Source organism: Notamacropus eugenii, chromosome 3 (genome assembly GCF_028372415.1).
Source record: "Notamacropus eugenii isolate mMacEug1 chromosome 3, mMacEug1.pri_v2, whole genome shotgun sequence".
Classification (NCBI taxonomy): Eukaryota; Metazoa; Chordata; class Mammalia; order Diprotodontia; family Macropodidae; genus Notamacropus; species Notamacropus eugenii.
This window is the reverse complement of record NC_092874.1, coordinates 42,334,150-42,353,054: the sequence shown is the minus strand read 5'-3', so window position 1 is coordinate 42,353,054 and position 18,905 is coordinate 42,334,150. Positions and strand designations below refer to the sequence as shown.

The window sequence follows — 18,905 nt, the reverse complement described above, 5'->3', positions numbered from 1 at the left end:
TAAAATTGTTTTTACATGTAATTGGGGAAAATAGAATGTTATTTTTAAAAATTACTTTGTATTTATCTTGTAAATCTTGTAAATATTTTGCTGTTATTTTAACTTCTATTTCTGTTTTTTCTACTGGAACACAGCTTTCTAAAGACTAAGGCCTGTGTCCATTTTTTTCTTTGTATTCCTAGACCAGGACATAATAGTCTCTTAATAAATGCTTGTTGCTTATTTGAATGATTCAAGGTGATCAGGCCCCTCAAAAAAAGTGCTCTGCAGTCAATTTGGTGATTCTGGTGATTGCTTATCTGGTTCAAATTCTAGCTCTGCTGCTTATTAGTTACATGACTCTATTGCCCTGGGCCTTAGTTTCTCTATGTGTTAAATAAGAAAGTTTGGCTCAATGATAATAGATAAGTCCTGGAAATCTTCAAAGAAAAAAGGATTTTGCCTAGGTTGATAATTTTATTTCAGAACAGATAGGTCCCCACCCCTCTTGCGCCATCCTACCAGTGACAGGTAAATGAGAGGAGGTAGCTTTGTTTTTTGTTTTTTCATACTTTTCGCAGGCAGCTGTTGCACCAGAACTCACAGAGACGGTGAATCAGCAGAAGGAGAAGAAGAGCCAAGGGTGAGAAGGATTGGGCAGAGGTCAGAACTGGTGGATCTCATTGCCTCACTTGCTCTGCCTATAGTAGGTAGACTGTCTCTGTTGGAACTGTATCGAGGGGCCGGTAAGTGTCTGTCTTTTCTCCTTTCTCCTACTTCATCTACCTTCCAGAATTTCCCACTTTGGGCTCAATCCCGGGTCACTCTTGATTTAACAATTCCTACTCTGTGCAAGCGACCAGGTTAGAAGACTTGTGGCAGATACCTAAAAAGCTCTTGCCACTGGAGAGCACATCATTTAGTGAGAAGCCCATGACACGTATGGATAGAACTTTCATACGAGGTCTAATAGGATAAATGTCATGAGGGAACTAACTATGTGCAAAAGAGTGGAGAGAAATTCTTTGCTTCAGCCGCCCTGATTTTTTTTAAAAAATATATTTTATTTTAAAAAAAGATTTGCTATTTAACATGCTTCCCCAGCATATAATGCACTCTACAGTTACTGAAGGGATCCCAGAATAAAAGTGGCAACATCGTGCAATGTAAAAAACACTGGATTTGAAGTCGAAGGATGTGCATTGGGATCTGGCTCTCTCACTTTCTAGCTATATAACTTTAAGGGAGTCACTTAACAACTCCGTACCTCCATCAAAATAAAGAGGTTGAAAGAGATAATCTCCAAGGTCTCCAGTAATCCTGGGATCTTGCAAGTGAATCCAGTTTCAGGATCATTCCATAGCAGGCAATCATAGCTCAAACAACTTTGAGATTCAGGGCTTATAATATAGCATAATATAAGCACTTATATATAAATAATATATATAATACATAAGCACTTGTATATAATACAAATGTAGTATCATACAAGCATTTATAACAGTTATGAGACCACAAATGCCGACGACCACCCTCTAATCAGAAGAGCCTGAACTCAGAGCCTTGTACTCCGGGGAGCTTTATGGCAAACACTGGATCAGACCTTTTCTGGTTGCATGCACTCTTTCCTCCTGATTCTACTCTTTAATCTACAGGGAGCTCCAAGAGGAACAGGGATGCGTGTGTGCATTTGACACCTGGGGAAACTAAGAACATAATGCAAATCTCTGTCTTGTTTCTCCTCTCACCCTTAGATGAATTATTCTCTCCAGCAGCTCTTGGACAGTTCAGATGAGGGAATCCTGATTTTAGCTCCTGAGATTTTTAATGTCTAAAAATCTCACACTACTTTTGGTCCATCATGAGCAACTAACTCCCATGCATTTCCAAGAGCTGTCCAATGAAATATATTTCCCTCATAAAACTAGGAAAACCGAAGGCACGCAAAGGGCAAGAAATTGATTATAAAGCCTATGTGCAATCAGAGATTTAGAACAAGAAAGGGCCTCAAGTCCAACCCCCTCATCTTGCAGATGAAGAAACTGAGACCCATTGGAATTTATTGACCTGCCCAACATCACACAGATAGAAAGAATGGTGCCAGAAGTAGATAAGCATCAGAAACTGGGTGTGAAGCCAAGTCTTGAGGAATACTCTCTATCCACTATACCATTCTGCCTAGCTTAGCTAGCCTACTTGTATCCAATTAATGGCTGTTGAATGACTTTAATTGAGTTAGTGTAGCTTAGGGTAAGGACCACAGGCTTTGGACTTGAAAGATCTGGGTTCAAATACTGGCGCCATTACTTATTTACTTGAGTTTTCTAATCTGTAAAAGAAGGTGGGGTTTGAACTAGATGAACTTTGGGGTTCCTTTAAAGACTAAATCTATGATCTTAGTTGAACACCTGGGTTGGGCTAGGAAGGGCAAGGGGGAGATACATAATTCCAAGTGATTAGACAATGGCAAATTCCACTTATCTGCTGCCATTTGTGGCTGGACCAGAAAATCTTCATGGCTCCTCTAGTGAAGTCTCTTTTGTAGTTGGGGGGAAATACATAAAAAATGAGCATGTTCTTTGTAAACAGAGATGCCTAGCGTCACAGCCCAGGTGCAGCAAACAAGAACAACATGCGTTGGCTGCAATTTAGAATTACCATAACACCCACAATGAGGCCCCCTCATGCTGATGGAGGAAGAGATTGGAGGAGTTACTGAATATGGGTTTAGTTTAAGATCAACATTGCTTAATTTTCAACGGACAAATAGCATAGCTCTTTTACCCTCCAACTGCTAGGTGCAGTGGAAAATTTGTTCCTCTCCATTTAACATATTTCAAAGGAAAAATAAAAGGGAATTTGAAAGCCATCTCTGAAATCTGCATACTGACAGACTCAAACATTCAAAGAATTTAGCATTTCATTACTAAATGAAAATTGGTCTATATTTTACAGTAATGCTTAATTTATTAGCATGATAGACATAGCTTCCGTCTATAGTAGGTCTTTAGTAAAGGTCATTCTAATAATTACTTATATCTTTTGTCTTTATATTTCATTTATTTCAGAATATACTCCTTCCCTCTAACCAGTGAGTCTTCCTTTCCAACAGATACTTGAAAAAGCTCAGAAAAGTCAGTGGACATGTCAATCATGTTCAACAACATAAGCAGTATTCTATACCTCTAATCTCCCATCACTCCAACCAAAGAGGTGCACTTCCCCTTCTCCACCCTGGGATTTCGCCATTATAATTGCACAGAATTCAGTTTTTGCCTTATTGTTCTTTTACTACATCTAGATGATATATTTGTTATGTTATTGTTTTTCTGGTCCTGTTTATTTCATTCTGCATCAATTGATGTAAATCTTTCCATTTTTCCCTGAATTCTTTATATTTATCAGTTCTCATGGCACAATAATATTTTATTACTTCCTTCCATGTACCACAATGTGCTTACTCATTCCTCAGATAATGGGTACCCACTTTGTTTCCAAACAAAAAAAATGTGGCCATGAATATTCTGGCATATATTTTGGAGCAAATTCTGTCCTTGACTTTCTTAGATTATATCCCTAGCAGTAGGTAAAAGAGTAATGGATATTTTAGCCCCTGCCCCTACCCCTTTTAAAGCAAAATTCCAAATTGGTTTCCAGAAAGGTTAGACAAATTCGCAGCTTCATCAGCAGTGAGTCAACCTTCCCACAGTCAGACCACCATTGACTACTTCTATCTTATATCACCTTTTCAATTCACTGTGTTTGAGAGAAAACCTCTTGGTTGTTTTAATTTCCATTTCCCACAGCAATCTTAACAGAATTCTTCCCTTGTTCAGAGTTTATAATTATCATTTGGGGTACTGGTGATTCATATCCACCATTTATTCATTGTGGTAGATATAGTTTTACAATGGTTCTTACAAAAAGGATGGTTATAACTTTCTACACTTAACAACTTGGTTATCTAAGTCTGTCCTATTTGATGCTTTAAGAAGCAATCTCTTCCCTGTTGCTGATACTGAGCTCGCTTATGTATGCTCGCTCCTCTCAGACTTTATCTGATCAATCCTTATCCCATCCCTGTGAGCTAAAATGGAGGGGAAGTCACTCACTATTGACAAGGACCAGAGATATAAAGATCATTTTTCCCTCCAGTATCTCAAAGATCCATTGATTTACTTAGAAAAATGATATAAATCCAAATAAGCCAATGTAAATCCTTTCATCTAAGTGGTGCAATGGATAGAGCAGTAGGCTTGGAATCACAAAGATTAATCTTCATGAGTCCAAATTGGCTTTGGACACTTACTAGTTGTGTGACCCTGGGCAAGTCACTCAACCCTCTTCGCCTCAGCTTCCTCATCTGTAAAATGAGCTAGAGAAGGAAAGGGTGAAACGTCCCAGTATCTTTTGCCAAGAAAACCCCAAATGGGGTCATAAAGAGTCTAACATGATTGAAATGACTAAACAACAAAATCCTTTCAAGCCAAAACTGGGCACTTTACAGCTTAAAGCAGGAACAAGCCTTTTGGACCCAAAGCCCTTTCTTCTCCTTCTTCCTTCAATTGTTCCTCTTTTTCTTCCTCATTCTTCTTTCTTTTCCTTCTCTTTCTAGTCGTCATTTATTCATTTTATCATTCATTTATTTACAACATATCTGTTGTAGCACCCAGCACAGAGGTCTGCAGATAGGAGGTATTTAATGTCTTTGAATTTTAAAAAATGAATGAGGACTATAAAGAAGGAAAGGGAAAAGAAGAAAAAAAATGAATGAATGAATGAATGAATGAGACTATGAAGAGTAGAAAGATTGGGAGAAGAAAAGGAAGGGACTTTCTTTTATTGTACGGAAAGATCCTGCAGGAGCATGAAGGAAAACTAGAATCATTGTACCCTAGCATTATTAAAGATAAATGCACAAGTTAGTGGGATCGAGGGGCTCTCTAATTCCAGGTAGACACAACATTTGATTGAAGGGAAGGGTTTGAGTCTGTCCCATTCTCTTTCATAAGGCCTCTTTATTATTATTTCATGATAGGATAATTAGGTTCTAGGACTTTCCCTTAGGAAAGTACAGTTCTTTCAGGACCACTTGTTTCAGAATTAGTCATCAAATCTTCCTATAAAACAAAACAAACCAGACAAATGGAGGGGAAAGACTTTCAGCAAAGCTGACAACAATAAGAAGCCAGATTCAGGTTAATAAATGGGATTCGATACACATATACACACACAAAACCCCAGCAAAGTCAAAGCACAGGGTCTCTTCCCCTCTTCCTACTCTTTACTATGCATCATCTGGCACAGCTGTGTGTTTCATTGCTAGCTGTACGTCTCTGCCTTTGTACATCGTGCTAATCCACAGTAGCAGATTCAGAGGTGGCCAATCCGCTCTCATTATTCTGCTTCAGTGTCTAAGCTGTGCTAGGGTTTTGTTTTTTTTTTTCATTTTTCATTTGGGGCCTGAAGGAACTTCCATCTAGTTCCCGTAGGGGAAGGTCTAGGTCTAGGAGACTGCGCAGTGGCTAGATTTCAAAATTGCACCTGATTGGTTGGCATTAGTTTTTTATTTTTAAATTTTTTGTGACTTCCCTCATTGCTTTCATTTTTTTTTTTTTTTGTTGCTATCCCTCTAAAGACAAGCCTCCACCTGAGCAAACAAGATGACCACTGATCTCATGGTGAGTATTATTAAACTAATTCCCCAGTTCCTTGAAGGTTGGCCTTGGTGGGAGTGCTGGGGAATGGTCATTCATTAGGGCATTTCTTATCCCAAACTAGCAGAGAGTGTCTTGAGTCATTGAAGCCTCTTTCCCCATCAAAGTATAATACAATATATTGTCTGACACTGTAAGCAGCTCCTCCCTGAAGCCCTCCTGGATCCTTCTAGTGAATGTGTTCTTTCCTGCCTTATATTTTCCTAGAATACTTTGTCTGGAAATTTCTTTAGCTCTGTTACACTCAAGCCTGTATTATGCTTGTCTGTGTCCATGTCCTATCTTCCCCATATGTATGTTTCTTGAGGACAGGGATCATTCTTTCCATTACTTTCTTTTCTTTTCTTTTGTGGAGAAGCAGTTGGGATTAAGTGCCCAGGGTCACACAGCCATTATGTGTTGATATCTACTGCCCACAGGGACTTGCACTTTAGAACTGGGCCAGTGATTTCATTGGTATAGGGAATTCCCAGGTAAGGAAATCCTTCTTCTGCCACTTAACTATAGACAACTGCCTAGAACACTGGAAGTTAAGAGATTTGACTGGGATTCTTGTTGTTTAGTTGTTCAGCCACATCTGACTCTTCATGACCCCATGGATCATAGCATGCTAGGCCCTCACCCCAAGGGGCTCATCTTCCTATATCATGCATTTTAATACTGTCTATAGAGTTTTTCTGGCAAAGATACTAGAGTGGTTGGCCATTTCCTTCTCTGGGAGATCACCTTTTGTCAGAATTCTCCACTATGACCTGTCCATCTTGGATAACCCTACATTTCATAGCTCATAGTTTCATTGAGCTATGCAAGCCCCTCCACCATGATAAGGCAGTGATCCAGGAGGGGTTGCTCAGGATAACAAGCCAATATTTGACAGAGGTCAAAAGGTCTTCCTGGTTTCAAGGCTAGCGTTCTATATAGCTAGGTCCCAATTAGCTTGAGTCAGGGTTATGGGGCCTAGTCAGGAAGAGTCATCTTCTTGAGTTCAAATCTAACCTCAGATACTTACTAGCTGTGTGACCCTGGGCAAGTCACTTAGCCTGTTTCCTTAACTGTGAAATTGGGATAAAATAGTACCTACTTCAAAGGGTTGTTACAAGGATCAAATGAGATAATATTTGTAAGGCTTTTAGCATATTACCTAGCATATAGTTGGCACTAAATAAATGTTTGTTTCCTTCTTTCCTTCCTTCTGGTCCCTTCCCTAATTCCTTGTCAGTGCCAGGCTTTTGCCTTGTTTGTTTTTAAAGCATGCCTTCCCTTACCTATAAGTTACTGCACAATAGCTTCTGGACCAGACTGTAACTCATGCAACTAGATTGTTCGGAGCCTGACATTCATGACCAGAGCTTGGGAATGTGCTGGAACTGGACTTCTAGTCTCTTGTGGGGTCACTAGCTTTCTCCTTCTGTCTTTCCTTCCCAAAGTTACCTCTAGAGTAATACATATATTTGTAAGTATCTGAGGCCAGATTTGAACTCAAGAATAGGAGTCTTCCTGATGTCAGGTCCAGCACTCTATGATGCACTATGGAGCCTCCTACCTGTCCTTGACATTGCTTTAGCAACCCCGATCAAAGTCCATTTTAGGAAGATGTTGGCAAGTGAAATAGATCTTCATCGATGATGAACCCTACTACTACTGGGGGAACAGGGCAATAGTGCTAATTTCATCTGATTGATTTCCATAGCACTTTCCAGATGATATAACCCAGACAGATGTTTACTTTAGGCCACAAAATGAAACCTGTCCTTTAAAGTAGGTGTGTAGAACTGGAGAGGACCTTACACATCATTTAGTCCAAGACCCTCACTATGCAGAAGAGAAACTGAGTCCCATAATGGGGACATGAGGTAGGATCATAAATTTAGAGCTACAAAGGATGAAGATTTTTTTTAATCCAACCCCTAAATTTTACTGAGTTTTTAGAGAAGTTACTTCACCCTGGCTCACACCAATAGTAAGTGAGAGAACTTGGGTTCTGATTCTAAGCTCAGAGCTTTTCCCACTGAAACACAATGTTTGAAGTTATTGAGTAATTTCACAAAGTTCTCACAATTATAACATATTACCCATTCATAGACTTAATTAATACTTTAACATTTTCTCTTGAAAACAGGAAGTCAGAAAGGCTCCAGCTAGTGGGGAAAATATTGAAAACTTAAGTGTTTGATGCAGAGGAAAAAGAGCTTTTTTTTTTTAAACTTGGAGTCATAAGACTTTAGTTTGAATCCTGTCTCTGTCCTTACTGTGTGACCTCGAACATGTCATTCAATATTATGGGTCTTAGTTTCCCAGTTTGTAAATTGAAGACTTTGCACATGATTCCCTTTGATTTCCCTTGGAGCTCAACGTTACAAAAATTTCTCTTTTTGGTCTGTCTCCTACCTTTCCTTAATTTTGCTGAAGACCAAAAGAAAACTCATTTCACTTGCACCTTACACATGACACGAATGACTTATTTCTCACCTAACAATCATTTGTCTTCTACTTAGTATCAGAAGGAGTATTTAACCAGAAGCATGAAAGGGGGTTAGTTTAGGACAATAGATAGTTAACTAGTTAGTGTCCTAACGCAGTTAATGGGTTCATTCATTAGGGTTATATCTCCCCTTCTAATCACACACTTCTTGGAACTAAAGTCTTTGCCTTTCATTATAGTTCTTGCCACAGAATGTAATGTCCATGAATTCTATACTCCTGAACTTCTCAAATGTAAGCAAGACACTTCCAAGATTGAGTTCAACTCCTGAATTCAAGGCTGCTTAGGGAAACTTAACAAATCACTATTCTTCACAATAGGACTAGAAACAGAAGGACAATTTCAGAATTTTTGGCTTTTTTTCCTTTTTTTAAAAAAATATTTATTTAGTATTTTTTTCTCCAATTATATGTAAAAGCTTTTTAAACATTTGTTTCAAAATTTTGAATTCCAAATTCTTTCCCTTCATCCCTCTGCCCCCCAGTGAGAAGACAAGCAATTTGATATAGGTTATACATGTGTAGTCATGCAAAACATTTGCATATTAGTCATGCTGTTAAAAAAAAATCCCCAAAGAAAAATAAAGTTTAAAAAGGATGCTTCAATCTGCATTCAGATCAAATCAGTTCTTTCTCTGGGTATGGTTAGCATTTTTCATCATAAGTCCTTCAGAGTTGTCTTGGATGATTGTATTACTGACAATAACTAAGTCATTCACAGATGATCATCTTACAACATTGTTGTTGCTTTGTACAGTGTACATTTCACTTTTCATCAGTGCGTATAAGGTTTTACAGGTTTTTCTAAGAACATCCTGCTCATCATTTCTTATGGTACAATAGTATTCCATCATACACAGCAACAATGACCAACCACACCTTGTTCAGTCATCCCTCAATTGATGGGCATCCCCTCAATTTCCAATTCTTTGCCACCAGAAAAAAGCTCCTATCAATATTTTTGTATATATAGGTCTTTTGCCTTTTTGTTTTTCTTCTCTATTGGAATATAGACCTAGTAGTAGTATTGCTGGATCAAAAGGTATGCACAATTTGATTGGGCATAGTTCTGAATTGCTCTTCAGAATGGTTGGATTAGTTCATAACTCCATTAACAATGTATTAGTGTCTCAATTTTCCCACATTCCTTCCAACATTTGTCATTTTCCTTTTTATGTCCTACTATACAATAATACAACTTAGGTGTAAAGTAATACCTCAGAGTTGTTTTAATTTGCATTTCTCCGATTTAGAGCATTTTTTTAATGTGGATATAGATACTTTGATTCCTTCATCTGAAAAGTGACTGTTCATATCCTTTGATCATTTATCAATTGGGGAATGGCTCTTATTTTTATAAATTTAACTCAGGTTTCAATATATTTGAGAAAGGAAGCCTTTATCAGAGAAACCTGCTATAAATTTTTTTCAGTTATAATTGCTAAATGTATTTCCCACCATTTTATTTCCTCCCTGTTTATTCTATTTTCTTTCTCCTTTCACCCTGTACCTCCCCAAAAGTGTTTTGCTTCTGATTACCACCTCCCCCAATCTGCCCCCCTTCTATCAACCCCACCCCTTCTTTTTTTTATCCCCTTCCGTTCCTACTTTCCTGTAGGGTAAGATTGATTTCTATACTTAAATGAGTTTGTATATCACTTCCTCTTTGAGCCAATTCCAATGAGAATAAGTTTCAAGCATTCCCTGTCACCTCCCCCATTTTCTCCTCCACTGTAAAAGCTCAGTCTTTCTCTTTAACACTATAGTATGTCAGAGTCCTGTGAATTTTTGTCGTGTGTGTATGTGTATGTATGTGTGTGTATGTGTGTGCATGTGATAGTGTATGTGTGAAAACCTGTTTCCTAGGGAAGTCACAAATGAAAGTAAAAAAAAACCATAAACATTCTCAGTGTGTTATTCTTGTGACTGTCTCCTAACAAGTTGTTCATAGATGTTTGAAGGAAAATAATGTAACCTTCCTTATTCTCTGAAGACTAATTCATCACAGCCATCAACTCATCAACAGGTTTAAGAACTTGTTACCTCATGGTAGCTTGAACACCTCTTCAAGAAGGGAAGAGAACACTTAGTTCTTAGTGTCTACTTAGTGTCTACTATGTCCCTGACACTGTGCTTATAAATATCTCCGATAGATCCTCACACCAAAGCTGGGAGATGGATGCTTCTGTTATCTCCATTCTATTTATGAGGAAATTGAGGCAGATAGAGGTCAAGTGACTTGACCCTGGCAGTATCTGAGGTTGGATGTGAATTCAGGTCATCTTGACTCCAGGCCCAGTGCCTTATCTACTGCACCTCCTAGCTGCCTGTTGGGGGGAAGAAATAAGAATTTCAGGGAAAGATAATGAGCTCTGTCTTGGAGTCTGAGATGCCTGTAGGGCATCAATTTCAAGATATCCAAAGATAGTGATGCGAGATTGCAGTTCAGAAGAGTCTGGGGCTAGATCTACACACCTGGAAATTACTGCATAGAGATTATAATTGAACCATGGCAACTGATGAGCCCATTGGTCCATAAGTTTTTATTAAACACCTACCATGTGCCAAGCACTGGGCGAAGTGTGCTGAGAATACAAAAGGAGGCAAAAAGACAGCCCCTGTCTTCAAGGAGCTCACATTCTCATGACATAGACAGCAAGCAAACCAGTATGCACACACATGCTCTGTGCTAGACAAATAGGAAATGACTAGGAGAGGGAAGATACTAAAAGGAAAAGAAATGGGGAAAAGCTTCCTGTAGAAAATGGGATTTTAGTTGAGATGAAAGGCAGCCAGGGAAGGTGCACCAGGTGAGAAGGAAGTGAGAAGAAAGCCCAAGATAGAACCTTTGGGACCACCATGGTTGGTGGGTAGGACTTGTATCTTTCTACTTTCCAATGCACTTTCATAGACGCTCCCTTCCTATGATTCCAGCTCTTCTCAGGATGTACATTCAGCCAATATGTTATTCGTGAATGCTTGCTACAAAACAGGCCTTCTCCTAAATAGGAGCTGGGGATAGGAAGTGAGGGTCTCAAAGTAATGCAGGAGAGGCAAACATCCTGCTCCTGCTTACAGGTCTCTTTAAATTTTAAATGTCTGTTTGCTGCCCTGTGGTTTCCCGAGCTTTGGGAGATTACTTTGGCTCACATTTTGAGTTTTCTATTTGTGTGTCATGACAGTCACAACGCCTGAAGAGGTCGGGCAGCAGGCACGCTGCTTCTGTTGATACCAAGGCAGGCAGCTAAGGTCTCCTTTGATGGTTAACAGTCATCCTGCCCACAAGTGGGAACTTGCAAACCCACTTCTGGGCCCTGGAATTGAAGCCAAGTTTCTTACCCTTTGAAGCTCTGGGGAAATAGGGTCGGTAGGATGGGGGATGAGCATCACAGAATGGATGATGAGGGGTAGATCTATATCAGACTTTGTTCAGAAAAGACTCATCTCTGGGTTCTGGGTTGACATTGAGAACTGGATGCAGTGACAGTTCTTCTACCACTAGATGACTACATAGCTCAGGCAGGTTGCGCTTGGCATGGGCCAAGACTGCCCAGGATGAGAAGGCCTGGGCTCCATTGTCAGCTGTGCCCAGGTGGAATATTCACCCTGGGGAGGAGCCATTGAAAGGAACCCGAGTGGTATGAGTTACCAGATCCTAACTAGTACTAATTACAGAATACTCCAAGAACCAAAGGTACGCATATCCTAATTTACCTGGCCAAAGCTCTGGAGCACAGCTGGAACAAAGGGTGTCCATGAACACAGAATGCTGAACATGGAGTCATCAGAACTTATCTCACAGGGCTGTTGGGAGGATCAAATGAGATCATATATGTCAAGACTTTGCAAATGCTAATGCCTACGTAAGATTCAGTTATCATTATTGACCTGTCTGAATTTCAGTTAACTCATCTGTAAATGAGACGGTGGGATTAAGATGACCTTGAAAATTCCTTCCAGGCCTACATCTATGATTCTATTGTTACTTAAAGTCAAGTTTCTAATTTATTTTTTTTATCATCAGAAATAATTTTCTTTGTTTAAATCATTTTCCCCTTTAAAAATAAGTCATTATTGGTGGTACAATGGATAGAGTACCCAGCCTGGAGTCAAGAAGATCCCTCTTTCTGCGTTCAAACATGGCCTTAGACATTTAATAGCTGTGTGACCTTGGACAAGTAATTTAACCCTGTTTGCCTCAGTTTCCTCAACTGTAAAATGAGCTGGAAGTAGGAAATGGCAAACCGCTCCAGTATCTTTGCCAAGAAAATCCCAAATGGGGTCATAAAGAGTCATATATGACTGAAAAATGTCTGGACAACAAAAAGAGATTAAAAAATTTAAATTTTGCAGATCTCCTGATGTGTACAATATATTTTACTTCCTGGCAAGGATGTTCCCTCACCCCTATTTTCACAGAAAGGCAGTTCATAATGAGGTGCAGGGCTTTCCCAAAGCTAACAAATAATTACTCTTTACAATAGAGCTAAAATCTAACTCCTGAATTAATAAATTCTTGTTTGACAACATTAGTCCAAATTGGGTTAAAATCATAACCCACATTCCTTTATGGCTGAAAAGTGCTTCTAATTTCAAGCCACTGGCTCAGCATAGAGAACTGAATATCTCTATCTACCTACTCTGTATTTACATATAAAATAACTAGAGACTGGATGGCTCCTTACAGCTTTAGAATTAGACATTTTCCTAGCAAAAATAAAAAGAAAACACAGCTGATATGAACATGTGATAAAAGAAATTATAATCAAAAGAAACATCTGGAAATGTTTTCACTGACAATTAAGGGCTTGCAAGAGACCTTCTGTTAAGCACAAAGTTTTCTAACCCCCAAGCATGTATATTGTTACAGAGGGATGGGAGACGGTGGAGTCAGTTATCCCTAGATTAAGGTCTTAACTTGGGGACTCTGGGCTTTAAAGATGTTTATTTTTTAACTTTATGGTTTTCTCCCCTCCCTCCTAACTTCCCTGGTGCTGTAGAGGGTAAAACTGTCCTCCCTGTAGCTTGGGCTCATGACCTAGGAGTCATCCTGGATTCCTCCCTATCTCTCTCACTCCCCATATCCAAGCTGCTGCCAAGGTCTGTCAGCTTCACCTCTACAGCATCTGTCCAATATGCTTCAGTCTCTCCCTTGCTGCAGATCCTCAGCACCTCAGCTTGGACTATTGCAATAGCTGCTGGGGGAGGGGGTAGTTCTGCCTACCTCAAGTCTCTCCCCACTCCAATCCACCCCCACCATTTTGCCAATAAAGTGATTTTCCTAAAACTCAGGTCTGACCATGTTACCTCCCCTCTACTACTCAATAAACTTCCATGGTTCCCTGTTGCCTCCAGAAGCAAAGCCTGGCATTCAAAGCCCTTCATATGCTAGCTCCCTTTTTCCAGAAGACTTTTCCAGTCTTCTCACACCTTACTCCCTATCACATCCTCTTCGAACCAATGACATTGGCCACCTGGCTGCTCCATGAACAAGACTCTCCAACCCTTCTAACTCAGTCTACCAGCTTTCCTGGCTTTCTTTAAGTCCCAGTTAAAATCTCACTTTCTACAGGAAGCTTTCTCCAACCCCTCTCATTTCTAGTTCTTTCCCTCTGTCAATTATTTCTTATTTCTCCCACCTATGGCTTGTTTGTACATTTCTGTTTGCTTGCTCTCTTCATTAGCTTTCAGGCTCCAGTGCTTGGCACAGAGCAGATTTTTAATAAATGTTTATCAACTGACTATTAACTGACTGTTATTATCATATACATTTAAAAACTTTATTCTGAGAAGTAGTCCATATGTTTTACCAGGCTGTGCCAAAGGGATCCATGACCCATAAAATATTGAGAACCTCTTGGTAATCCTGATTTATACAATTCATTAGCCATGTAGTCCAATCCCTTAAATTTGCAGATGAGAAAACTGAGGGATGTTATATGACCTGCCTAAAGTCACAAAAGGATTGAGTGTCAGAGGTAGAATTTGAACCCAGGACCCCTAACTGCAGAACCAGCATTCCTTTCTCAACACATGGATGAAATGCTCTTAAGAGAAATGAGGGTTTTCTGTCCAGCTGCTTTCCTGAGATTTGTTCATTTTCTCTCAGACTTAATGGTGCCCTTCAAATTATTGTCTGGGTATTGGGCCATTTTATAGAAGGGGAAACTGACCCTTTAAATATAAGAGCCTTAGATTCAAAGGTGGTACTACAATGCCAGGCTCCTGACTCATAAGGCAGCCCCTTCTCCATGAGGCCAGAGGTTCTTAACCTGGGCAATACAGACCCCTACCATTTTAGGGGGTGCCTGAACTTGAATAGGAAAAGAAAATTGATTTTTCATTAGTCTCTAAGTTGAATTTAGCATTTCCTTCAATTACGAATGTAGGCAACAAATGTTCTTCTGGGAAGGGATTCACAGGTTTCACCAGCCTGCCAAGGGTGCTCTATGACCCCAAAGGTTAAGAAGATAGACTGTACCTTAATAGGTACAACTCCTTTCTGTGTCCAATTTATGTGGTATGTGTTTTTGGGGGTGGGGAGAGAGGAAATGAGATGTGTATATAAAGTCAGTTGGGTGGATCACTAGATCCATTTTTCCCCTTTGTCAACAGAACTATAACTAGAAATTTTGGTGCCCAGAACAAACACCTCCAAGTGCTCTTTGGACAAGCTGTAGGAAGTGGGTCCTCACAGATCACTGCATCTGTAGAAGCTGAGGAGTCAGGAGCAGGGTGGATGAGGCAATGTTTGCCACAGTCTGGTCGCTAATTTAACTCATTACTCCTATTGACTGGCTGCCACACTTTGCAATTTCTGTACTTCAGAAGGACTTCAAGGGTAGTTGGTGTTCTCAAAATTTGACACTTTAAGGCAAAGCCCTAGCCTCCCCACCCCAGTTATGGCTCTGTCTGCAAAGCTAACTATGGGTGCTGGTAGCAAATAAAGTGCCTGATTACTGCATTTGAGAATCCCTGGGCTGATCTAATGATAAAAATCAAAACAAATAGTAATAGAATGTCTACATCTTACTGTGAAGCAAACACTTTGTTCAAACCTCTTTCTGTCTTAGACTCAAGACATCAGAAGAGATGTTGAAAGCTTCTGCCTTTAGGACAGATTATGTTTGTCCTTCTTTCTTACTCTACTGCTCTGCCTTTGGTGTGAATCCCTTGATCTGCTGAGTGGTGAGTGGACAGAGGCTGGGCCTGCTGTCAGGAAGACCTGTATTCACATCCAGCCTCAGACACTAACTATCTTGGTGCCTCTGGGCGAGTCACTTAACCTCTGTCTGCTTCACTTTCTTCAGCTGTAAAATGGGGATAATAATAGCACTTCCCTTTGTGGGCTGTTGTGAGGGTCACATGAGAGAATAATTTTAAAGTACTTCGCACAGTGTTGCGTGTAGTAAATGCTTACTTAATAAATGCATATTCCCTAATTCTCTCTGTTGACACTTTGCAGAGTAACTTTGACTACAATTTCACTATTTCTGCGGAGGATTACACAGTCAATGACATCTGCATGAAGACCAGTGTCAGACAGTTGGCTAGATATTTCCTCCCACCCCTCTACTGGCTTGTGTTTGTGGTGGGGACTTTAGGGAATAGTCTAGTCATTGTTATGTACTGGTATTGTACAAGAGTGAAGACCATGACTGATATGTTCCTGCTGAACCTGGCAATAGCTGACCTCCTCTTCCTCTTCACTCTGCCCTTTTGGGCTATTGATGCTTCCGACCAGTGGAAATTTGGGACCAATATGTGCAAGGTGATCAATGCCACATACAAGATAAACTTTTATAGCTACGTGCTCCTCATCATGTGTATCAGTATTGACAGATACATTGTGATTGTCCAGGCCATGAAAGCCCATCGTTGGAGGCAGAAACGTCTTCTCTACAGCAAAATGGTATGTTCCGCCATCTGGGTGATAGCCATCATCCTGTGTATCCCAGAATACCTGTACAGCCAAAGCAAGGTGCAATATGACACAACCGTCTGTACAATGGTCTACCCTAGAGACAACAACTCGCTCAAGGCTATCCTTTCGATGCTAAAGTTTATTATGGGATTCTTCATCCCAGTCACTGTCATGGCTAGCTGTTATACCATTGTCACTCACACCCTGATGCAAGCCAAGAAGTCATCCAAAAACAAAGCCTTAAAAGTGACCATCTTGGTCCTCACAGTCTTTGTCTTATCTCAATTTCCCTACAACATCATTATACTGGTACAGGCCATTGATGCATACAGGATGTTCATTATAGACTGTGACATTTCTACCTACATTGACATCAGTTTCCAGGTTACTCAGACCATTGCATACTTCCACAGCTGTCTAAACCCAGTTATTTATGTTTTTGTGGGTGAAAAGTTCCGCCAGGATCTTGTAAAAACCCTGAAGAAACTGGGATGCATTAGTCAGGCCCAATGGGTCTCCTTTACTAGGAAAGAAGGGACCCTAAGGTTGTCATCCATGATGCAAGAGACAACATCCGGACCTCTCTCCTTCTAAGAGATCATCTCTCTCAGAGGCTGAGGATCCACCCAGCCCTACCTGACTCATGAGGCAACAAAAAGGAGGAAAAAGAAAAAGAGCAAAGAGAGCAGAGAATAGAGAAAAACACAAGCACCCCTACACAATAAGTTAAATGAATTCCATGGCTCTATATGCCTTGACCCATTGGGAAATGGTTGGCTGACTCATGGTGCTATCCATTGTAGTTCCCATTTGGAATTCATACTGATCTTCTTGACTTGAAAACTGTCACACTCAACTTTTGACTATAAAATTTATTCAAGCATTAAAGCACTTGATCACTGACCACTAATGCAGATTGGTGTACTTACAATAGTATAAGACTTAGTACTACTGTATTTGCCTTGGGATTTCCTGTCTCTTTTCTCCCCAGTTGTTCTGGTCTAGAATCAGTACAAATTTGCCTGTTTCTTGAACTAGATTTCTTTCTTGTATAGTGAAGTGTGGACACCTAGATACATGTATCATTTCCTTTCTGGTCTCATATCCCATCCTAGGCCAGCTGAGATGTTTTCTATGGTGTTTTTCAATGCTTATTATCTAAGTGACACATGTGTAGGTGATTCTAAAATATAAAATAATAATTTTGATTATATGAAATTGAAAATCCTTTGCATGAACAAAATTAGTGCAATTAAGATAAGAAGCAAAACATTCAACTGGGGAAATATTTTTATAAACTAGGGATGATAAAGGTGTGATCTAAAATCCAACAGCAATATATAAGACTAAAAAATCATTCTTCAACAGATAATTGATTAAAGGATATGAACAGAGTTCTCCAAAGAAGAATTACAACCAGATGAAAGAGGGCTCTAAATTACTAAGAGAAATGTGCATCCAAACAACTCTGAAGTTTAATTCCATACTCAGAAAATTACCAAAGAGGTCAAAATATGAAGGATAATTAATACTGGACTGGAAAGAAAGGTGTGCAAATACATTGTTGGTAGACCTGTGAATTAGACCAAACATTCTGGAAAGCAATTTGGAACTATGTGAAGAGAATGATTCAAATGTCCATGTCCTTTTACCCAGAGACTCCATTGCTAGACTTATACCTCAATGAGGTATAAAAAGACAAAAATAGAAGACCCGTATACACAAAAGTATTTATAATGGCACTTTTTTTAGCAGCAAAGAACCAGAGTCAAAAATGGATATTCATTAATTAGGGAATGGCTAAGCCAAATCTTCCCACATTAAAGTAATGAAATGTTACTGCGCTGTAAGAAACAATAAATATAAATGATACAGAGAAGTATGAGAAGACCTATATGAACTGATATAAACTGAAACAAGCAGGATCAGTAAAACAACATATACACACAACAACAAAGTCAATGAAAAGAGCAACAACAAATAAAGCAGTCAAAATGGAAACTATGACTAAGGTTACCCGCGCTGGCCCCAAAGATATGTTGCCATGTCTTTAAAGAGGTGGGGGACTACGGATGTAGAATACTGCATGTAATAGTAGACATTTTCAATAAACTGTTGAGCTATTTTTCTTCTTTATTATAAGGGATGGCTTTCTAAAAGGGGTTGGAAGAAGGATATCATGGGAAATGTGATGTAAAAAAATATTGATAAAAATTTATTTGAAAATAAATTCTCCCTTTAAATTCAAATACCTGTCACTAACTACTGATTTCATTTCATGGGATTCGTGTGTGTGTATGTTGGGATGGGGAGGAAAGATAACTGTCACCTAGAGAAGAGGTTGTACTGGGAGAATGATGGGGGAGATGGAAAGTGTAGAGAATGGGGTTCCATGAAGCTCTGGGGGCTTTCTTCATCTTTGCCCTCAGATTTTCAGAAATCCAAGTAGTTGCAAAGATTGCTTTACCTTCCAACTGGCCTGTGAAATAGGTATATAATTTTTGCTTTCCCCATTTTCTGGAAACAGCCTTCTAGAATCTAGATCAGAGATTCTTAACTTTTTTGAGTGTCATCCTCTGGCAGGATGGCGAAGCCTATGGACCCCTTCTAAGAACAACGATTTTAAGCGCATAAGATAAACTATATAGAATAAAAAGGAAACCAATTAGGCTGAATTATGGTAACCAAAATACTTTTTTTAAAAATCAAGTTCACAGATCAACCAGCTTAAGAGCAATTCATCTGTATTCCCCAATGTGATTGTGAACATTTCATCTAAAATTATGAAATAGAAAAGCGGTTCT

General features: G+C 39.4%; 1 protein-coding gene across 2 annotated transcripts; it reads left to right on the top strand.

Moving 5' to 3' along the window:
- Window positions 1-565: 565 nt before the first annotated feature.
- On the top strand, window positions 566-18,350 carry CCR9 (C-C motif chemokine receptor 9). Of its 2 annotated transcripts, XM_072651380.1 has the most exons (3): window positions 566-725; window positions 5,618-5,660; window positions 15,643-18,350. In XM_072651380.1, the coding sequence occupies exons 2-3, from the start codon at window positions 5,643-5,645 to the stop codon at window positions 16,693-16,695; spliced, it is 1,071 nt and encodes a 356-aa protein (XP_072507481.1). In that variant the 5' UTR covers window positions 566-725; window positions 5,618-5,642; the 3' UTR covers window positions 16,696-18,350. The 2 variants fall into 2 exon arrangements, with proteins under 2 accessions (XP_072507481.1, XP_072507482.1); XM_072651381.1 differs by lacking the exon at window positions 5,618-5,660.
- Window positions 18,351-18,905: the final 555 nt, after the last annotated feature.